At 41.6% G+C, this 18,782-nt stretch overlaps 1 protein-coding gene across 1 annotated transcript; it reads right to left on the bottom strand.

The window, feature by feature from the left end:
• Positions 1-336: 336 nt before the first annotated feature.
• On the bottom strand, positions 337-18,576 carry LOC130867547 (protein FAM104A-like). The gene is made up of 2 exons (XM_057759593.1): positions 18,439-18,576; positions 337-570 (listed from the first exon to the last, which is right to left on the bottom strand). The coding sequence occupies exons 1-2, from the start codon at positions 18,574-18,576 to the stop codon at positions 337-339; spliced, it is 372 nt and encodes a 123-aa protein (XP_057615576.1).
• Positions 18,577-18,782: the final 206 nt, after the last annotated feature.

The following is an 18,782-nucleotide window of genomic DNA, read 5'->3' as shown; positions in this document are numbered from 1 at the left end:
ACTTAGCTTCTCATAAGGAAGGGTCACAATGTACAAGGACATTTAACCTGGAGACCCTAAATAAGTGACTTGGAGCCCAACCTGAATGGAACAAACAAGCCATTGAGTATCAGGAGAAATCCTCATGCTGCTATTTGAACATGAATTGGACACCAGACTTGACAGAAAACATATCAAACTGTCACGAATGACCCTCTGAAATCACAGTGGTGGAGCAAAACAGCAAAAGAGTACAAATGCCCATTGACACTTACTGAAAATACAGAGAAAAGCCAAGACTGCTTTCTGGGAATGTCATTGCTTTTTATAAAGAAGGGAGGAGGAGCACCCAGGTCATCACATTGGTAATTGTCCTCTCTGCTGTAGGCTATAGAAATGGGCTTCCCTCAAGATTTGGTTAATGTTGTAGTAAGGACCTTGGCCTTGGCACAGTGCATAGTCTTCGGGTGAGATCACAGGGACATTGGAGTAAAGATTAGCAATGTTCTGGTTTACGCTGTTTTCTGGTACACTTCCTCGTACTGGAATATTGATGCTGCTGTGGTTTCTTTCATTATCATTGCTTGATGACTGGAAGGAGAAAGACAGAAGGAGGATGGCTGTTATGATACTGTCATAATTTCCTGTTCAGCTTGAAGAATACTGGCATCATGCTCTACATAAGGCTCCACAGTCTATGAAGTGCAAACACTTGGGTAGCTCCTTCCCTCCTGACAGCAGCGCTATCGCTCAAACTGGGGTTAATGGCACCCATTTGACAGAACAAGAAAGAGATGTTTTACAACCCAAAGGCGAGTCTTTGGGAATGTGTAGAGGGTTCAAATACAGATTTTCTCACTCCAAAACCCTTCATATATCCTATGACCCTGTGGCACCATGCATTTGAAATACCTGACCCAGGGAAGGAAGATCCCAATAGCCAGGATAAAGCACCAATCAATGCTTCAGAATGTGATAGGGATAAACGGGTAAGATGGAATGCAAGCACAAGTCACAGTGTGGCAAAGAAATGACGGGGAAAGCTCTACTTACACAGACATGCACATGTGCACATATGTATACATACCAATAAGAGGATCTTCCCATACCTATCCCCAAGAGTGGACATAGCAGCACACCTTTTAACAATAGGAGCAAGATTCCACATGTAGTTTGAAATGATTTTAATATTTGTTAATTACAACTGTAGGCCATCAGTCAGCATTTCTGATGATTAACACAGATTTGTCCCCAATAGTGCATTTTGCATAGTTTGCATATAGTGAGTTTGCTCTCAATATTATCATTCCTGAAGTAGCTGCACTCTGTAATATTGGTGATATTATGTGGGATCCCACTCAAAGAGTGGAATTCTGGGGGTCTGTAAACTAGAAATAAAACTTAGTGGCATAGTGCTTTTCTCACATGCATGGAAACTTGGGATTCATCACACACTCATGAAGTTCTTGCCTCTAATCTTAAGAGTATCAAAGGAGGAGGAGATTATCACAATGACCCTTCTGAGATCAGAAATGTTGAACACTATTGGTATCCTATGTCTTATAAGGTCATCTTTCCCAATGATAGCTGTAATAATGACAGAAACCAAGATGTGCCATCATTCTCTGGTCATGTGGAACAGCTCAGCCCACACATCACTTACAGGTATCCAATGAGTATTAATGCAATGAGATTCATGCACTCAACGACTGTACATGAGAGACACAGAAGTCAGATGCATCTGTGGGTGAGTAACCATCAAATAGCTACCAATAGATTCAAGGACTATGCTTGTGAAATAGGTCAAGACGAATCCAAAGAAAGTATGCCCCTTATAAGGCCTCTAATGCAAAAATTTAGATGTAGGAATATTACTATATGGTTTGTTTATAAACACACAAACCCAGGCAATGTATCACATTGAATAAAATCACCCATTACACAATCTTGTTTTCTCTGAGGTAGATTTCCATTCTTGGTTATTTCATGTGGTCTTGTTTTGTTTTGTGTTTAGTGGCAAGCAGGGGAATCATAACAAATGGAAGCATTTTACTTTGCACTTAGTGTCAGGAAGATGATAGTATCATATGAAGATTGCATATATTACACTGAGGGGCCCTGGGGATATGGTGACAACAGTGGAGAGCTTGCCTAGCACACAGAATGCACTGGGTTTGAGCCCAGATCAGCATTACATGTGCTGAGCAGTACTCCTGTAGAGCCAGGTGGACTGTGGAGGATAATAATGCTAAGGTTATGATCATCTTTAGCAACATGGGCAAGTTGTGGTTTACCTGAGTTACCTGGGACCCTGCCTGTGAGAACTCACAGGAAACCTCACGGTTTCTAATTTCTAGCTGGTGTATAAAATTTTTACCTCAGCTGCATAGTGGCATCACTATTATAATAATGTTCATTGTAGTTGCACCACTTCAGCATCATGGATATTAACAACCAGAACCCAGTAAAGTGTTTTTATAAAGGAAGTAATTGCCAGGGCACATGAGCACAAACCTGTAATACGAACACTCAGGAGGCTGAAGAAGGAGGATCTAGAGGACAGTCTGGACTACTTATGAGCACCAGAACAGCCCCCGTTATCTATCAAGAAGCTACCAAAACAAAAACCCAGACAGATGGACATGCAAACACACAAGATAAAAGAAAACAATCTTAAAAGTATGGCAAAGGAAATTCAACTAATCTAAATGATATGTCATCTATTCATAGTCTTCAGACAATATTAGTTGTTCTCTTTTTAGAAAAAGAATGATGTTCTTGATTTCATATGGGATGCCTATATTTCCCAAATCCTTTGAATACCTTAAAGTGTAGTTAATAAATGTCAAAATTATGTATTGGTTGGAAAAATAGTAATGTTGTCTTAGATATTTTCTATTGTTGTGAAGAAACAATGACCAAGGCAAATTATAAATGTAAAATGCACAATTTCAGAGGTAAGTCAGCGCCCATGACCACCATGTGCAGAGTACATGGCAGCAAGAAGGTAGATATGGTGCTGGAACAGGTGCTGAGAGCTTGACATAAAACCAGGAGGGAGGGAGAGAGAAAGGGAGAGAGGGACAGAGACAAAAATAGAGATAGGAAGAGTATGTCATAGGGCTTGAAACCACAAAGCCCACACACATTGTGACATACCTCCTAATTTTTCCCAAGTGGATTTAGGACTGAAGATTGAGCATGTGAATATATGAGCCCATTGGGGCTCTTCTTACTCAAACCACCACATACTTGTACAGCTTGAGATAGGAAGCCATTGTTTCTACTTTTGTTATATCTTCACTTTCCATCTAATCTACATCAAGTGATTCACAGGCAAAACAAAGATTCACTTTGTCAGTAACTGAAAAACAGAGTGCTACTATGATGCAATGAAAATCTATTATGAGATTCAGTTCCTCTTGTCTTCAAAACAAAGATTAGAGAAATAAACGGCAATGCTAGAAAAGAGACCTTGGGAAGAGTGCTCTTATGATACAAAGTGGCAAAGACAGCCTACCCTCAGCTCCCTAGGCAGGTCTTCCACCATCCACAATGGCTATTCATCGAATCAACTGTCCTCCCACTTACAAAGCCTGGACTTCGTAACGTTCTTGCTATGAGAATGGCCTTGAGGAAATTTTTTGGTTTGGAAATGTTTATAATGCAGGACCACTGGGGAATTTGTCTATTGTGTGATCAGTTTGCCCTTTTGGCAGCCCAAAATGACATTCTTAGCAGAGATATTTACACCTTCCTATAATTCAGTTTCAGAGTGAGTTAATTTCTCAGAACATAGAAGACCTGAAATATTTCAAGATCTCCAAAATTTAATTGACACATGAATGACCCTTAGCATGTTCTGACTGCTTCCAGAAAAGTATTTTTAGAATGCCCACCCTTGTACGAAGAACAATCCATTATGGAAAAAAGGAGAATTTTTTGGCACGAGGGTGGCTCATATCTTTAGTCCCAGCACATGGAAATGAGAGGGACTTGCATCTCTGTGAGTCTGATGTCAACCTGGTCTACACACTGAGATCCAGGATAAGCAGGGCTACACAGTGAAACCCTGCCTTGAAAACAAACAAACAAGAGAACAAAAGAGATGGATTGATTTATTTGTCCCTGAGTGTAGTCTATGTGCACCAGCAGTACTTAGGTGCCTGTGCAGGTCGCAACAGGGGGATTCATGCTCTTCAGCTGGAGTTACAGGTGGAGAAAAACACCACAATATGGATGTCCAAATTCTGAGAGAGAAGCTATTGGTTCCAACTCCTGACCTGTCTCTCCAGCCACACAAATCCCTCCCTTGTTTCTCTGCACTCTCAACGTACTCGAACACTTGTTTTGGGCATTCCCCTACAGGTCCATGCCCTCCATAAAATAAAAGGATATTTCAGAAGAATCTGGGGAAGAAGATCTCACCATTTAAAGTTTCCAAAGTTTCTAAACAATGATGTGGCCTAGATGCATGGGCAAAGGCAAGGTTATACTTTGTTGAAGACCTTAATAATATCTGCATGTTTTACTCAATGTCAAGAAGCAGCCTGGTCAGCAGAGATCTGGTACAGTTTTATTTGAGGACAGGACAGAGAATTGCCTGTGTGGCTTTCTTATTTATCAGTTAGTTCAGAAGCCTGCTCAACTGGGCTGCACTTAGAAGAGAATGCTGCGTAGTCACAGGCCTTTGCAATGCCCAATCTATCCAAACACATGCTTGTGGATTTACTACAGGAACAGGAATCTCATCTTGTCCTCAGAGACCCTGAGCTAAAACTGACTTGAAAGTCTCTTTCATGAGGTCTGTACTTCACGGGGACAAACTTCCAAAAGAGGGAAGCAGCCAGCAGACCTACCCAGCCATGATGCCTGTGAACCACAACATCCAGCATGGTAAAATAAACTTAAGGGTTCGGTAATGGCACATGCACTAGTGGTGACCTATGGATTCTCAATCTTCAGTCCTACTCAGAAGGAGGAAAATCATATCTGATACAGGAAACCTAGGGGTAGATATAGTACAGGAATCTGCAGAAGCAGTAACTGCCCCTTTAAGAAGACATCATGATCCCTAACTACACTGCAAATATCTAGCCTTATATCTAGACAGAAGTGCAGTCCTCATGCAGCATCATGGAAACGTCTTCTTCCAATAGAGACCACTGAAGAAAGCCACAACTAATGAAAATGCAGCACTGTGGAGCCCAATCCCAACAGACACAAGGAAGAGAATGGAAGAGGGAAAAATTCCTTGAACCAGAGGATCATGAGGTTTCCTGTGAGCCAGTGTCTCCTGGGAATGTCAAAAGCTACACCCATGGTCTCACTAACGTGATGGCCTAAGAGTGAACTGAAGAACAACCACCACAGACATGCCAAAGTGGCCAGGGAATGCCTGGCTCACCTAAGTGCTATAAAAAACAAAAATGAAAACAAACCTATAGGCAACAAAAGGATACTGGCAGTGGGAGAAAAAGCCCACAAATTGATGATCCAATATAAAATGCCCACTCCAGAAGACATGCAGAAAGATAATATTATATGGACTGAATAGGTTGTATTTTTGAGTCTCTATCTCTCCCCCCATCACGTGTGTGTATGTGTGTGTGTATGTGATTTCAAAAAAGAAAATAAAAAAACCAAAATGTAATATGAGGAGCAAGGTGGGCTGTGTCCTGCTGACCAGCTAGCTTAACCCAGAAATAACCACATGGGAATTGTATTAATTAAGTTGCTGCCTGGCCCATTAGCTCTAGCCTCTTATTGCCTAACTCTCACATCTTGATTAAGCCATTTCTATTAAATCTGTGTATCACCACGTGACTGTGGCTTACCAGGAGACATTCAACATGTCTGATGTGGCTGCAGTCTCCACGGCAGCTCTCCCAGCCTGCCTTTTTCCCAGCATTCTGTTCTGTCTAGTCTGCCCATCTAAGGGCTGCCCTATCAAAAGGCCAAGGCAATTTTGTTCACTCAACCAATGAAAGCAGCACATAGAAAGAAGACCCTCCTACATCTCCAAAATTTGATATTGAGCAAAAACTAGCAATATAGGAAAGGATTTCCAAGGATAAAGGGAAGGTTGAAAGGAGGTGAGTATATTCAAGTCTTAAAAATAAAATGACTGGAAGATGAAAGCCACCTGCTCTAGGCAGTGCAGTATGGGAGGAATCCTCACAGACAGAGTGTAACCACTGGGGAGAAACAGAGCTCAAGACTGGTGAGCATGATTTGGAGGACAGACAGATGCTAATAAGATGTGGGTTTGTGGCCCCTAGGGGGAATCTCCAGCCATTAAATGTGCAGGAGCAGACATGGCAGGAACATGTGGAGACCTTGGGTGTCCCGCTAAGAACTCTATTGAGCTGCACAGACAAATGCTTTCGTGGATGGATGGGAAAGGAGGACAAATATGACAGGGGACACTTACAAAATTTTGTAAGTATCCAGAAACATGCCACGCAGGTCTTGGTGATATTGACAGAAATACAAAACAATGTCCAGTGACACCCAGAGACCGTCCCTGAGAACAGTGCACACACACAAACACACACACACACACACACAGAGAGAGAGAGAGAGAGAGAGAGAGAGAGAGAGAGAGAGAGAGAGAAACGTCCCAACCACTGCAGACATCACGTGGCATTTCCCATTTTCCTGCCTATGAGCCTAGCATGCTCCCCAGATTGAGTTCTCCAGTGTAAGCTAAGGCAAAGGAAGGGGCAGCTGCAGACAGTAAGGTGCAGTGAGCAGCTTTAGGAAAAGAACTGGCAAACAGGAGTTGGTGGGAATGCAGACAGCAGCTGGGAATCAAAGAGGAGGAGGAAGGCAGCACCTGGAAGAAGTATGTCAGTCTCCAGTGGGTGGAGAGAGAGCCTCCATTGGTAGTGACACAAATCCTGGGGAAATGGAAACAGAAGCAATAAGGAAGAAAGTTATCCTGAAGTATCACCCCAAATACTGAGTGGAAATTCATAAATATGCATGCTATAGAACTGGTAATGCTTCCTAAGGTAAAAAGCAAGTGAATTCAGCATTTTTTGATCTTCAACTCTGGCTTTTCATCCAATTCTGTTCCTATATACCTCAGAGATATTCATTTCTGAATCCCAACAGTGTAATGAAATTCACCCTTAATATCCGCTGCACCCCAGGAATTACATGATGTTGTTTGCTAACCAAAACTGACAAGCCCTAAAAAGCCCACTGAAGACTTTAGACTATGAACTCCCAAAAGCTCCTCACATTTACAAGGGCAGACCCTGCTTTTCTGATCCCACAAAACACTGCACACTCTTGAGTCAGAGGGCACCCAAGAAAGCAAGCTGTTGGATTACTACCACTTTGCAAATGAACAAGGGAATGAATGGCATACATATGCGAAACTCTGTGTGCAGGGAAGGGACCTAATTGAGGTTATCTGAAGACCAGATGGTAAAACTGGGCCAGTCCTTGAGTTCTAATCCGTATTATGACTGAAAAATCCCACCTCTGCTATGAACTCATTTGAGGGAAAGGACTGAGTGGAGTTTAAACAAGGCAAGCAAAGAAGACTAGGAAGCCTCATACATAGAACACATGCTTAGACTCTCGACGACGCGAGAATCTAAGGTGAACATGCATATGAGAAATGCTCCCCATACTTTGGCATGCTCCATGGTCAAGGGTTCTTAAAACATCTAAAAGCTATGAGGCCACTTTAGCACAGCTCCCTCACCCCCATACACACCCTTTCAGTGACCTTCACTTCAGAAGGCACCCATTTGCTTAGGTTTGAGAGCACAACTAAGATCATTTCTTCACCTCAGTGAAAGACTAAGAGTGCTCTCATGTCTCTTTCACGATGTTCTGTCTTCCACATTGTACAAAGGAGTCAAGAGTGAGGTACATTGGCTTCTATTTCATTTCTGTTGCTGTGATAAAACACCGTGACCAAAAGCCCTCAGGAGTAAAAGTTTCCTTTGGTTTACAGATCCAGGGTTTCCTCACCTATTGTGGGAAATCAATGCAGGAAGTTGATCAACATCTCACCTACAGTCAAGAACAAAGAGAGAATAAACACAGATATCTTTCTTGCTTGATCACTTGCTTACAGCTGGCTTTCTTCTTCACATATACATTCTAGATGCCTAGCCCAGGGGGGGACACCATTCACAATGGGTTGGGCTTACTGCATTCACTAAAAATTAAGATAACTTCACAGACATACCCCAACCTGATTTAAATCATTCCTCAACAAGACTATTTTAATGTCAATGAATTGAACTGGAAACAAATTATACTGAGTAAGGTCACCCCATCTCTAAAATGACAAACATCACAATTTTTCACTCCCATGTGGGTCCTGGCTTTGACTATTTTGCTTTGTGTGCTTATCTTGGAGTCCATTTGGGACCCAAGAAACTAGAAACAGGCCCTCAAGTTGGGAGAAGATTACACAAAGGACAGAAAAGAGCAGAATACTGGTAACACCAAAGTGGAGAACAGAAATCATAGAGTTAGAATGGCTCAAACTGCATGTGGAATAATGGGAATGGGAAAAGGAGGGGTTGGTATAAAAGTTAATCAAAATGAAGTATGCAGAAAGAAATTACACGAGGACCAATGACCTTAGACCCTGAGTACAATATGTAGTAAGAGGAGGTATTGGAAGACATGATATGAGAGATTGTGAGGGGCAGACTGTGGGTAGAAAGGTGAAGTGAGAATAGGGGAAGGGAGTGGAGAGGGCAGGATGTGGACAGCTAAGGAAAACTCAGGGTACATGAAGAAGCTTTGTAATGTACTAGATGATAAATGAGTGCCACAAGGACACGTGCTCGACTCTAGCTCATAGCATACATGCAATTTTTAATGATTCATTTATCCTATGTACATGGGTGTTTTGCTGCATGTTTGTCTGTGTTATCCTATGTTCATTGGAGTTTTTCCTCCATGTATGTCTATGGGAATAGACAGCATAAAGGAAGACTGTGGAACTTTGGGTATGACAATACTCAAGCATCCCGGCTTGCCCAGAATTGGAACAAGAGATCTGCCATAAACAGGGTGCTCCTGAATGCATAAGCATTGTCAGAGCATAAAATAGTAAGTAGAAAGTAGTAGTGGGCTTTCCAGCTACTGGCTTTCTTTATTTACCCCATCCCATCTTGCCCCCAAGCACTCCTTTCCACCTGCGGTGTCCTTGGATCCCCCAACTCAGCCTGCTTCAGAGCTGAGGATCTGGGGAGCCAGTGGTGAGTGCTCCTGCAACTGAGGCTTCTTTGTTCAACACCATCCTGCCTGCTCTTAAGACCTCCCTTTGGTTTGTGATGTCCTTGGATCCCAGCAAGAGGCCCTGCTCCTGTACTGAGGAGATCCATCCTGAGTGGTGAGTGAGTAGCCTTCCAGCTGGCCAGCCATGGGGAACGGGGTCCAGGCCCCTTCCAATTCCCTAAACTTTTCTGGTCAACCAGCAGGGGCGGCTTGTGGCTAATGGCTTTCTTTATTTACCCCATCCCGTCTTGCCCCCAAGCACTCCTTTTCATCGGTGGGGACCTTAGATACACAAGAACAGCCCACTTCAGGGCCAAAGGGACCTGAGAGCCAGCTTCAGTGCTGAGGGGACCTAAGAGAGGGCACACCAAGAAAAACTCCCAAGTACACAGTCAGCCACAGCAAAGATTGGACCAGGATGCCAAGACTCTCCTTGCCACATTTGAAGGAAGACATGTTTAGGTACCAATGCAAGAATTCCTCTAACAGCCTGAAAAGCAACGTGATAACACGGGAATCCAGCGAACATGCAACAGGAAGACTTGAACACCCTAACCAAGAAGAATTAGAAAAAATTAACCTTAAACATAACCATATGAAAATGATGGAGACGCTTAAACAGGAAGTGAAAAACTCTTCTAAAGAAATGGAAGAGAAGGCACACTGTAGTATGGATTGGCGGGGCTGCGTCCTGCTACCCGGCTAGCTTTACCCAAAATAATTACACGGAAATTGTATTCTTTTAAACACTGCTTGGCCTATTAGTTCTAGCCTCTTATTGGCTAATTCTCACATCTTGCTTTAATACATATTTGATAATCTGTGTAGCCCCACAAGGTGTGGCTTACCAGGAAAGATTTTAACCTGCATCTGTGTTGGGAGGAAGAATCATGGCAACTGCCTGACTTGGCTTCTTTCTCCCAGCATTCTGTTCTGTTTACTCTGCCTACCTAATTTTCTGTCCTATTAAAGGGCCAAGGCAGTTTCTTTATTTAACCAATGAAATCAACTCAAAACAGAAGACTCCCACATCAACAAACACAAATTTAGAAGAAAGTAATAAATCCCTCAAACATACCCCCCACCAAAAAAAGCCAAGAAAAATCAATCAAACAGGTAAAGGAAACAGTTCAAGACTTGAAGACCAAAATGGAAGTAATAACAAAAAACCAAAAACTGAGGGCTAGCTGGAAATGAAAAATCTGGATTAAAAAAAAAGGAACTTCAGAGAAAAGTATAACCAACAGAATACAAGAGAGAGAAGTAAGAATCTCACGTGCTGAAGATACTATAGGGGAAACGGAAGCATTCATCAAAGAGAATAGCAAATCCAACAATTCCTTAACACAAAACATCCAGGAACTCTGGGAGACCATAAAAAGACCAAACCTAAGAATAATAGGGGTAGAAGATGGAGAAGAATTTCAGTTCAAAGGCCCCATGATTTGGACGGATACAAGATCAACTAAAAAAAAAAATCAGTAGCCCTCCTATACACAAAGGAAAAAAAAAGCAGAGAGGGAAATCAGAGAAACATCACCTATCAAATAGCATAGCCACAAACAGCATAAAGTATCTTCGGTTAACACTAACCAAGGAAGTTAAAAATCTCTTTGACAAGAATGTTAAGATGTTGAAGAAAGAAATTGGAGAGGATACCAGAAAATGAAAGTATCTCCCACGGTCTTGGATTGGTATGATCAACATAATAAAAATGGCAATTCTACCAAAGTCAATCTATAGATTCAATGCAATCCCCACCAAAATCCCAACAAAATTCTTCACAGAAATTGAGAATACAATAATCAACTTTATATGGAAACACAACAAACCCAGGATAGCCAAAACAATCCTATACAGTAAAGGAACTTCAGCAGGCATTTTCATCCATGACTTCAAACTTTATTACAGAGCTATAGTATGGAAAACAGCTTGGTATTGGCATAAAAACAGAGACGTTGATCAATAAAATTGAATTGAAGAACTGGATATTAATCTACAAACCCATGAACACCTGATTTTTGACAAGGGAGCTAAAATTATACAATGGAAGAAAGAAAGCAACTTTAACATATGGTGCTGGCATAACTGGATGTCAATCTGTAGAAGAATGGAAATAGTTCCATATCTATGACTATGCGCAAAACTTAAATCCAAATGGATTAAAGACATAAATATTGATGGAGGAGGGTCATCTGTCTATCTGTTGCTTTCATTGGTTAATTAATAAAGAAACTGCTTCGCCTGATAGGTCAGAACATAGGTGGGTAGAGTAGACAGAACAGATTGCTGGGAAGAAGGGAAGTGAGTTACACACGATGAAGCTCCAGCCCAAGATGGATGTAGGCTAGAATCTTTCCCGGTAAGCCACCACCTCGTGGTGCTACACAGATTATTAGAAGTGGGTTGATCAAGATGTGAGAGTTAGCCATTAAGAGGCTGGAAATAATGGGCCAGGCAGTGTTTAAAAGAATACAGTTTCCATGTAATTATTTTGGGTGTAAAGCTAGCTGGTTGGCGGAATGCAGCCTGCTGCTCCTTCTACGGAGTGGTGCCCAACGTGGTATTCAATGTGGTAACTAAATCCACTTGAAAACCTGAGAGGGCTTTTTAAAAAAGGGAGAGAGTTTTTAACACAGCTTTTTGCTGTTTGTGGGTGGCTTGCCGCAAAGAAATTTTCCTGACTCAGCAGCAGGAAAAAATGGCTGTTTTAAAATGCTGGCTTTTGGGCTGTGCTGCCATCGTGATCTCTGTCTGGCTCCTGCAGGGGACAGAGCTTTTGAATGGAGCATTTAGAGTAAAGTGCTACGATTTGTTTGATGGCAACTAGACTCGCTGTGTGCCTGAAAAGGGAGCACTATGCGCAGCACAGAGGCACAAGTGACTCAGAGGCACAAGCAGCTCCGCCATGTTAGCTGTGCCATGCACATGGCTCAGAGGCATGAGTGGAGAAGCTGCGCCATGCTGAACTGAGCTGATCATAGGCAGGAAATATCATAATTTCCATAATAACAGCTCAGTTAAGGTTTAGACTGGGCAGGACACAGATGGTACCATATTACCTCTACATAGTGCAACTGAAGGTTTTAAGAAGGGCTTAACATTTTAAGAAATGCTCCTGAATAATAAAGAATTACAGATTCACAGTAGGACAGATTCAGGCATAAAAGACCTTTAAATGGGTCATAATTTTAGACATATGTAAGCTTGGGAAAGTAGAAAAAGAATATAGAGAATAAAATTAATGCCTTAAAAAGGGTAAAGTCTTTAAAGAGACAGATGTCAGATAGTTATAGATTAAAAGAAAGAAAAATAAGCCACATAAAAATGGAAAATTCACAGAGGGTTGGATTATGTATTTTATTGTGTTTTCTCTAAAATTTTTGACTGTGAAGGAGCTCAGTAAAAAAAACCATTTCATTAAATGGGCAGCTAAACTGAACTTGCATATATGTTCTAAAGGTATCATGACTTCCAAATTTGAGTCTAAGGATATGATGCTTTGGAGAGGGTCTTCTTTTGTTTTCACAGAGAATGAGACTCTGTGGATTGCTTCTATCCCAATATGGTATGATAGACCATGCCCTCCTGAAAGGTTGCTGTGAATACCCTCAAAAAATTACTTCACTCAACTGCTAACTGAGATGAACCTAGCACACAGGTTATACCATGACAGACCTGAGTAAGAGCACCCCCATACAGCAGGAAGAAGTCTGGAGAGAACTATGTCCATATTCCCAAATATTGTTTATAAATGTTCTTTTACATTTAAAAGGGAATATGATATAGATATGAATAATTTGAATTGGTATGGATTTTAAGGTCAATTTTATTATATGTATATATATTTCTGCTCTTGAATTAAGGTATTGTAATTGTGTAGTTCATTTAAAAATGTAATGTATAATAGGAATTATAGGTTGTTAATGGATAATCATCTATAATAGTCAAGATTGTAGTCATATTAGTTAGATTTTCTAGATACATAGAGATATATATCAGTTATATAGGCATTCTTCGTATCTTTCAAAGACTACAGAATATGGCATTTTAAATGTTTTAATAACTTAGGGCTGTTCATGACAATGAGACACGTCTTCTCCTGACAGCACCAATCTACTTCAAGAAGAAGATGGGCATTGAAGAGGCTCCTTATGAAGTTGGTTAGCGATTTGGGCAAGAAACTGCTCTTTCCTGAACTGTTGCATAAATTGGACACAAAGAACCCACAGAGAGAAGACTGCTAAACTTTCTTAAAGGTGAGATGGTCTTTTAAGGTTTCTGATTCATAAAAGAGCCTGCAAGACATTATGCAGGACACAAAAGAAAGTGACTGAACTGTCTTTAAAAGTTTCTGCTTCATGAAAATGTCTGTTGGATACTATGAGCCTGTAGGCTGAAAATGGAGGCCCCAAAGGTACAAGAGAACTTTGGGTGACTGTCCAGGCAGCGAAATGTCTCTGTCATTTCTAGAGTTTGGAAGTTGCTTGTTTCTTGTTTGCTTTGATAATATTATATCCTTCTGGTGTCTTTGATGGAGTTGAAGAATAGATAGATAGTTATAGTTTTTCTTAGTTATGATAAAAGATAAAATAGATATAAATATTGTAACTGTGATTCTTGTTTTATAACTGTTTTGTTATATGTAATTTTACTATATCAAAGTCAACACATTTCTTTTTTGTTTAAACAGAAGAAGGGGAAATGATGGAGGAGGGTCATCTGTCTATCTGTTGCTTTCATTGGTTAATTAATAAAGAAACTCCTTGGCCTGATAGGTCAGAACATAGGTGGATGGGGTAGGCAGAACAGAATGCTGGAAAGAAGGGAAGTGAGGCAGATGTGAAGAAGCTCCAGCCAAAGATGGACGTAGGATAGAATCTTTCCCATTAAGCCACCACCTCGTGGTGCTACACAGATTATTAGAAATGGGTTAATCAAGATGTGAGAGTTAGCCATTGAGAGGCTGGAACTAATGGGCCAGGGAGTGTTGAAAAGAATACAGATTCAGTGTAATTATTTCGGGTGTAAAGCTAGCCGGGTAGTGGGACGCAGCCCACTGCTCCTTCTACACAATATAAATCCGAACACACTGAAACTGATAGAAGAGAAATTGGGAAGTAGCATGCAATATATGGGCACTGGAGACGACTTCTTAAGTATAACCCCACTGGCACAGACATTAAGAACAACAATTAATAAATGAGACCTCCTGAAACTGAGAAGTTTCTGTAATACAAAAGACACAGACATTAGGAAAAAAAGGCAACCTACTGAATAGGAAAAGATCATCACCAACCCAACATCAGACAAAGGTGTGATCTCCAGAATATATAAATAACTAAAGAAACTAGACCATGAAATTCTAAATAACCCAAGAAAAATGAGGTACTGAACTGAACAAAGAATTCTCAACAAAAGAAGTTCAAATGGTCAAGAGATACTTAAGGTCATGTTCAACTTAGCAACTAGGGAATTGGAAATCAAAACAAATTTGAGATACCATCTTACACCTGTTAAAATGACTAAAATCAAAAACACCAATGATAACCTATGCTGGAGAGGATGTGGAGTAAGGGGAACACTGATCCTCTCCTGTTGGGAATGCAAACTTGTGCAACCACTTTGGAAATCAGTATGGCAGTTTCTCTGTAAATTGGGAGTCAACCTAACTCAAGATTCAGGAATACCACTATTGGAATATTCCCAAGAGATGCCCAATCATACTACAAAAGCATTTGTTCAACTATGTTCAGAGCAGCATTATTTGTAATAGCCAGAACCTGGAAACAACCTAGATGCCACTCAATGGAAGAATGGATAAAGAAAGTGAGTCACATATACATACACATTATTCATGGAAAAAAAAAAACGACATCTTGAATTTCGCATGTAAATGGATGGTAATAAAATTTTGCATGTAAATGGATGGTAATAGAAAACACTATCCTGAGTGAGATAACCCACACCCAAAAACCCGAGCATGGCATGTACTCACACATTAGTGGTTTCTAGCCATAAACAAAGGACATTGAGCCTGTAGTTTGCAATCCTAGAAAAGCTAACTAATAAGGTGAACCCAAAGGAAAACATATATAGAACCTCCTGGAAAATGGAGGCAGACAAGATCACCAGGCTAAAGTTGGGAACAAGTGCGTGGGGGTGGGGTGAGGGGAAGCAGAGAGAGGGAGAAAGAAGGGAGAAGGGGAGAGCTTGGGGGAGTGGGATGGTTGAGATAGAGGAAGGGCAGATATGAGAGCAGAGAAGAAGATATCTTAATTAAAGGAGCCATATTAGGGTTGGAGGAGGCATAGCTCTAGAGCGGTTTCCGGGTGTCCACATGGATGTCTCCAGCTTGGTCCTTGGGAAGTAGAGGAGAGGGTGCCTGAACTGTGTTGTCACATAGTCACACTGAATATTACCATAGAACCTTCGTCTGGTGATGGATGAAAATAGAGACAGAAACCTACATCAGAGCATTGAACTGAACTCTCAAGGTCCAGTTGAAGAGCAGAAGGATCGTGAAGATGAACAAGGAAGTCTTGACAGCCAAGGGTTGACCTACCCACTGAAACAGTGTGCCTGATACAATGGGAGCTCATCAAAGCCAGCTGGACTGGGACTGAAGGAGCATGTGATCAAAGCAGACCCTCTGAATATACCTGACAATGGGGGCTGACTGAGAAGCCAATGAAAATGCACTGTGATTTTTCTCTACTGTATGTACTGGCTTTTTGGGATCCTAGTCTGTTTGGATACACACCTTCCTAGGCCTGGATGGAGGGAGGAGGAACTGGGACTTCCTCCCATGCCCTCTCTTAGGACTGGAGGTCAAGGCAGGAGGGTGAGTGGGGAAGAGGGAGGGATAAGGGAGGAAGTGGAAATTTTCAACGTTATTATTTATAAAGCAATAAATATAAAAAATAAAGTAGTAGTGGTTGTAACTATGTCTGTATGAATGCATTAGATGACTTGGAACTGGAGTTACACGGAAGTGTGAGCTGCCATGTGGTACTGGGAATTGAACCTGGTCTCCTGGAAAATCAGACAGTGCTCTTAATGACTGAGTCATCTCTTCAAACCCCATACATTTTATTTAAAAAAAAAAAACAAGGATACTGCTTTTGGGTGAACAATGTTATTTCCTAAAGCCATAGGCCATTGAGTAAAAATCTCAGCCCTGCACACAAATTTCCTCTCTATTGAACGGAAGGCCTCAGAGGTGATCAAAGTGTAAGGCAATTGCCACTGCTATTGGTTGCCCAACAGAACAAGCCAATAGGTGACTTTTGTTACAGGTTGTAGGGAAGTCAGTCTTGAACTCACCTGGAAAGTCTTCCAGCTGGCTAATGTTCACAGTACCCAGAAGGGGTTATGATGACTGTCATGAAGGAAAGGGTATAAGTGATCTTACCCATTGCTGGACCCGGAATGATACAATGCTGGCTTGCAAGGCATGATGAGCCCACTCGTGTAATGACTGCAGTTCTGTTCCTGCACCTAAACAATTTTTGTCCTGATTGAATCTGAAGCCTGTTCCACATGAATCAGGGTATGCCTGGTGCTACAAACAGTCAAAACATGATACTTCCTTCAAAGTTCTGAGGGAGGACTTACCGTTGTTCTGCTAAATGATCATGTTGTTAAACTGCCTTTTAAATATGCATGTTTGATTGCCTAGGTCTGCATTGCTCTTAACACTGGTTTAAGAAGCTTCTAGTTGCAATGAGTAGTCATCAATGCAGAGATATGTTATGTTTGGAAGGGCTGCTCTTGAGCAACAGTGAGTGCCCAGCCACAGACAGGACATCTACATCCACGAGGTGCCAGGAGAGATTGTAGGTGAGGGTGAGGAAGAAACATCGTACTGTGCAGGTGAAGATGACCAAGAAATTTCAAAGAATACAAAAGACTACTAAAAAGAGATCTCCCTTTCTGGGCTGTCAGGCTGACAGGTAAACCAACCACCACAGCCCACAAACCGCTAGCATCAGATAGAAATATAACAGGTTATCAAACATTTCAGTAGACAGCTTCCCTTACCCTACCTACAACACTGGTATCACAAAGAGCTATAGTCCTGAGTTTGGCCCGTGAAGGGTGCACATAAGCCTAACCTAAGTAGGTGTGAGGCCCATAATGCACTTTTCTCGTTTCTGTGTCTGCTGTTTTCTTCGAACGTGAGCATCAGGTCCCATGTGATCATTAGCAGAGTAAAGGCTTGGGACCTGCACTAGTAATCCAGATGCTCTCTTTGAGTCTCCATTTCTTGTTTCACTCACTCGTAGGAGAACACTGTGAAGCCATTGTTCACTATCAGGAAGAGAGACATATACAGAAGCTTTCATCTTTATGTTTGCACTACCATATCTCATACCTTAGAACCAGGGAGCAGATTTACATGCAGACATCTAAAGATGACAACCTTGGGAACAAAGGCAGTGTTCACATTTAGGTGACCATACGAAGCAGAAACGTCAATGGGTCAAGAAAACTACTTACTAGACTCAGGTAGATCTAGGTACATTTTATCCAAAACCTACCTGTGTCTGTCCCAGAGAAATGGCATGCGTTGACAAGCCTTTCATCTCTTGCTTGAGAAAGGTAAAAGTCAGTCATACTTACTCATTGCCTGATGAGAACTGCCCAGAAAACCTTTACAATGCTCCCTCCTCACTTATGCTTCCATTCAAACCATGTTGTGTTACCCCTTACGGGTTGTTAACGTTAAGATTGTGGAAGTTGAAATGCCGTTTCTTTAGCATAAGCATCCCTAAAGTTGTCCCACATCCCTTCACACAACCCCATTTTGGTTTTTGTTTTTTTTTCAGGGAGAAAGCAAGAAGAGTTTTGCAGCTAGTAGCCCGCCACTCTGTTCTTCAAGTTTATGTATTTCCTAACCATAGAAGGTGGGGTTTGATTCTCCTTCCCTATTTGCAAGGAGAGGGAATTTCTGGAACCCCATCCTCCTGTTTGGGCTTGGGAAAACATCTCTGTGGGTCCTGTCTCTGTCCTGCTGTACAGTAAAGCTACACTTATGACAATACTTAAAATCCTGCTCTGCCTCAAAACCAATGCAGCCACAGAGAAGACTTTCATGAGTGTGTCTGGGAGGGTTCTCTTGCCATCATGGAGATGGATATGAATGCCACAGAGTGGACAATGAGTCAAATGGAGAAGCTGTGTGGCCATCGCTCCTACCTCTATTGCGCGAGGGTCCTGGAAGGCCTGGTCCTTCTTATCCCTCTTTGAATGAGGGTCATCTTGGTTGTCCTCGTTGTCATCTCTTCTCCTTTTCCTGAAAATAGTTTTCAGAGGGAGAGGAAAACCTGTCGTCATTCCGCATTCATCTATTGGGTGCTTAACTTTCAGCCCTGTGCCAATACCCAAATCTGCGACCTTGTCTAGGATTAGGACAGTTGGAGCTGCTCTGATGGATTCAGAGTCTGCAGGTAGATGGCACTAGGCAGTGGAGCAAACATGTCAAACAGGAATCCTAGGTGTGCCTGAAACCCAAGTTCAAGTTCCCTAAATCAGAATCTTAA

The sequence above is a fragment of the Chionomys nivalis genome, chromosome X (genome assembly GCF_950005125.1).
Source record: "Chionomys nivalis chromosome X, mChiNiv1.1, whole genome shotgun sequence".
Lineage (NCBI taxonomy): Eukaryota > Metazoa > Chordata > Mammalia > Rodentia > Cricetidae > Chionomys > Chionomys nivalis.
Note: the sequence above shows the minus strand (reverse complement) of the source record. Positions and strands in the feature narration are given on the sequence as shown.

What these genes read in the sequence shown, in the direction of transcription:
- LOC130867547 (XM_057759593.1), bottom strand. Translation starts at nt 18,576, where the DNA reads ATGACGACAGGTTTTCCTCTCCCTCTGAAAACTATTTTCAGGAAAAGG. An exon ending in AGGACCCTCGCGCAATAGAG is followed by an intron (nt 571 to 18,438) that starts GTAGGAGCGATG and finishes TTCTCCTTCCAG; the next exon opens with TCATCAAGCAATGATAATGA.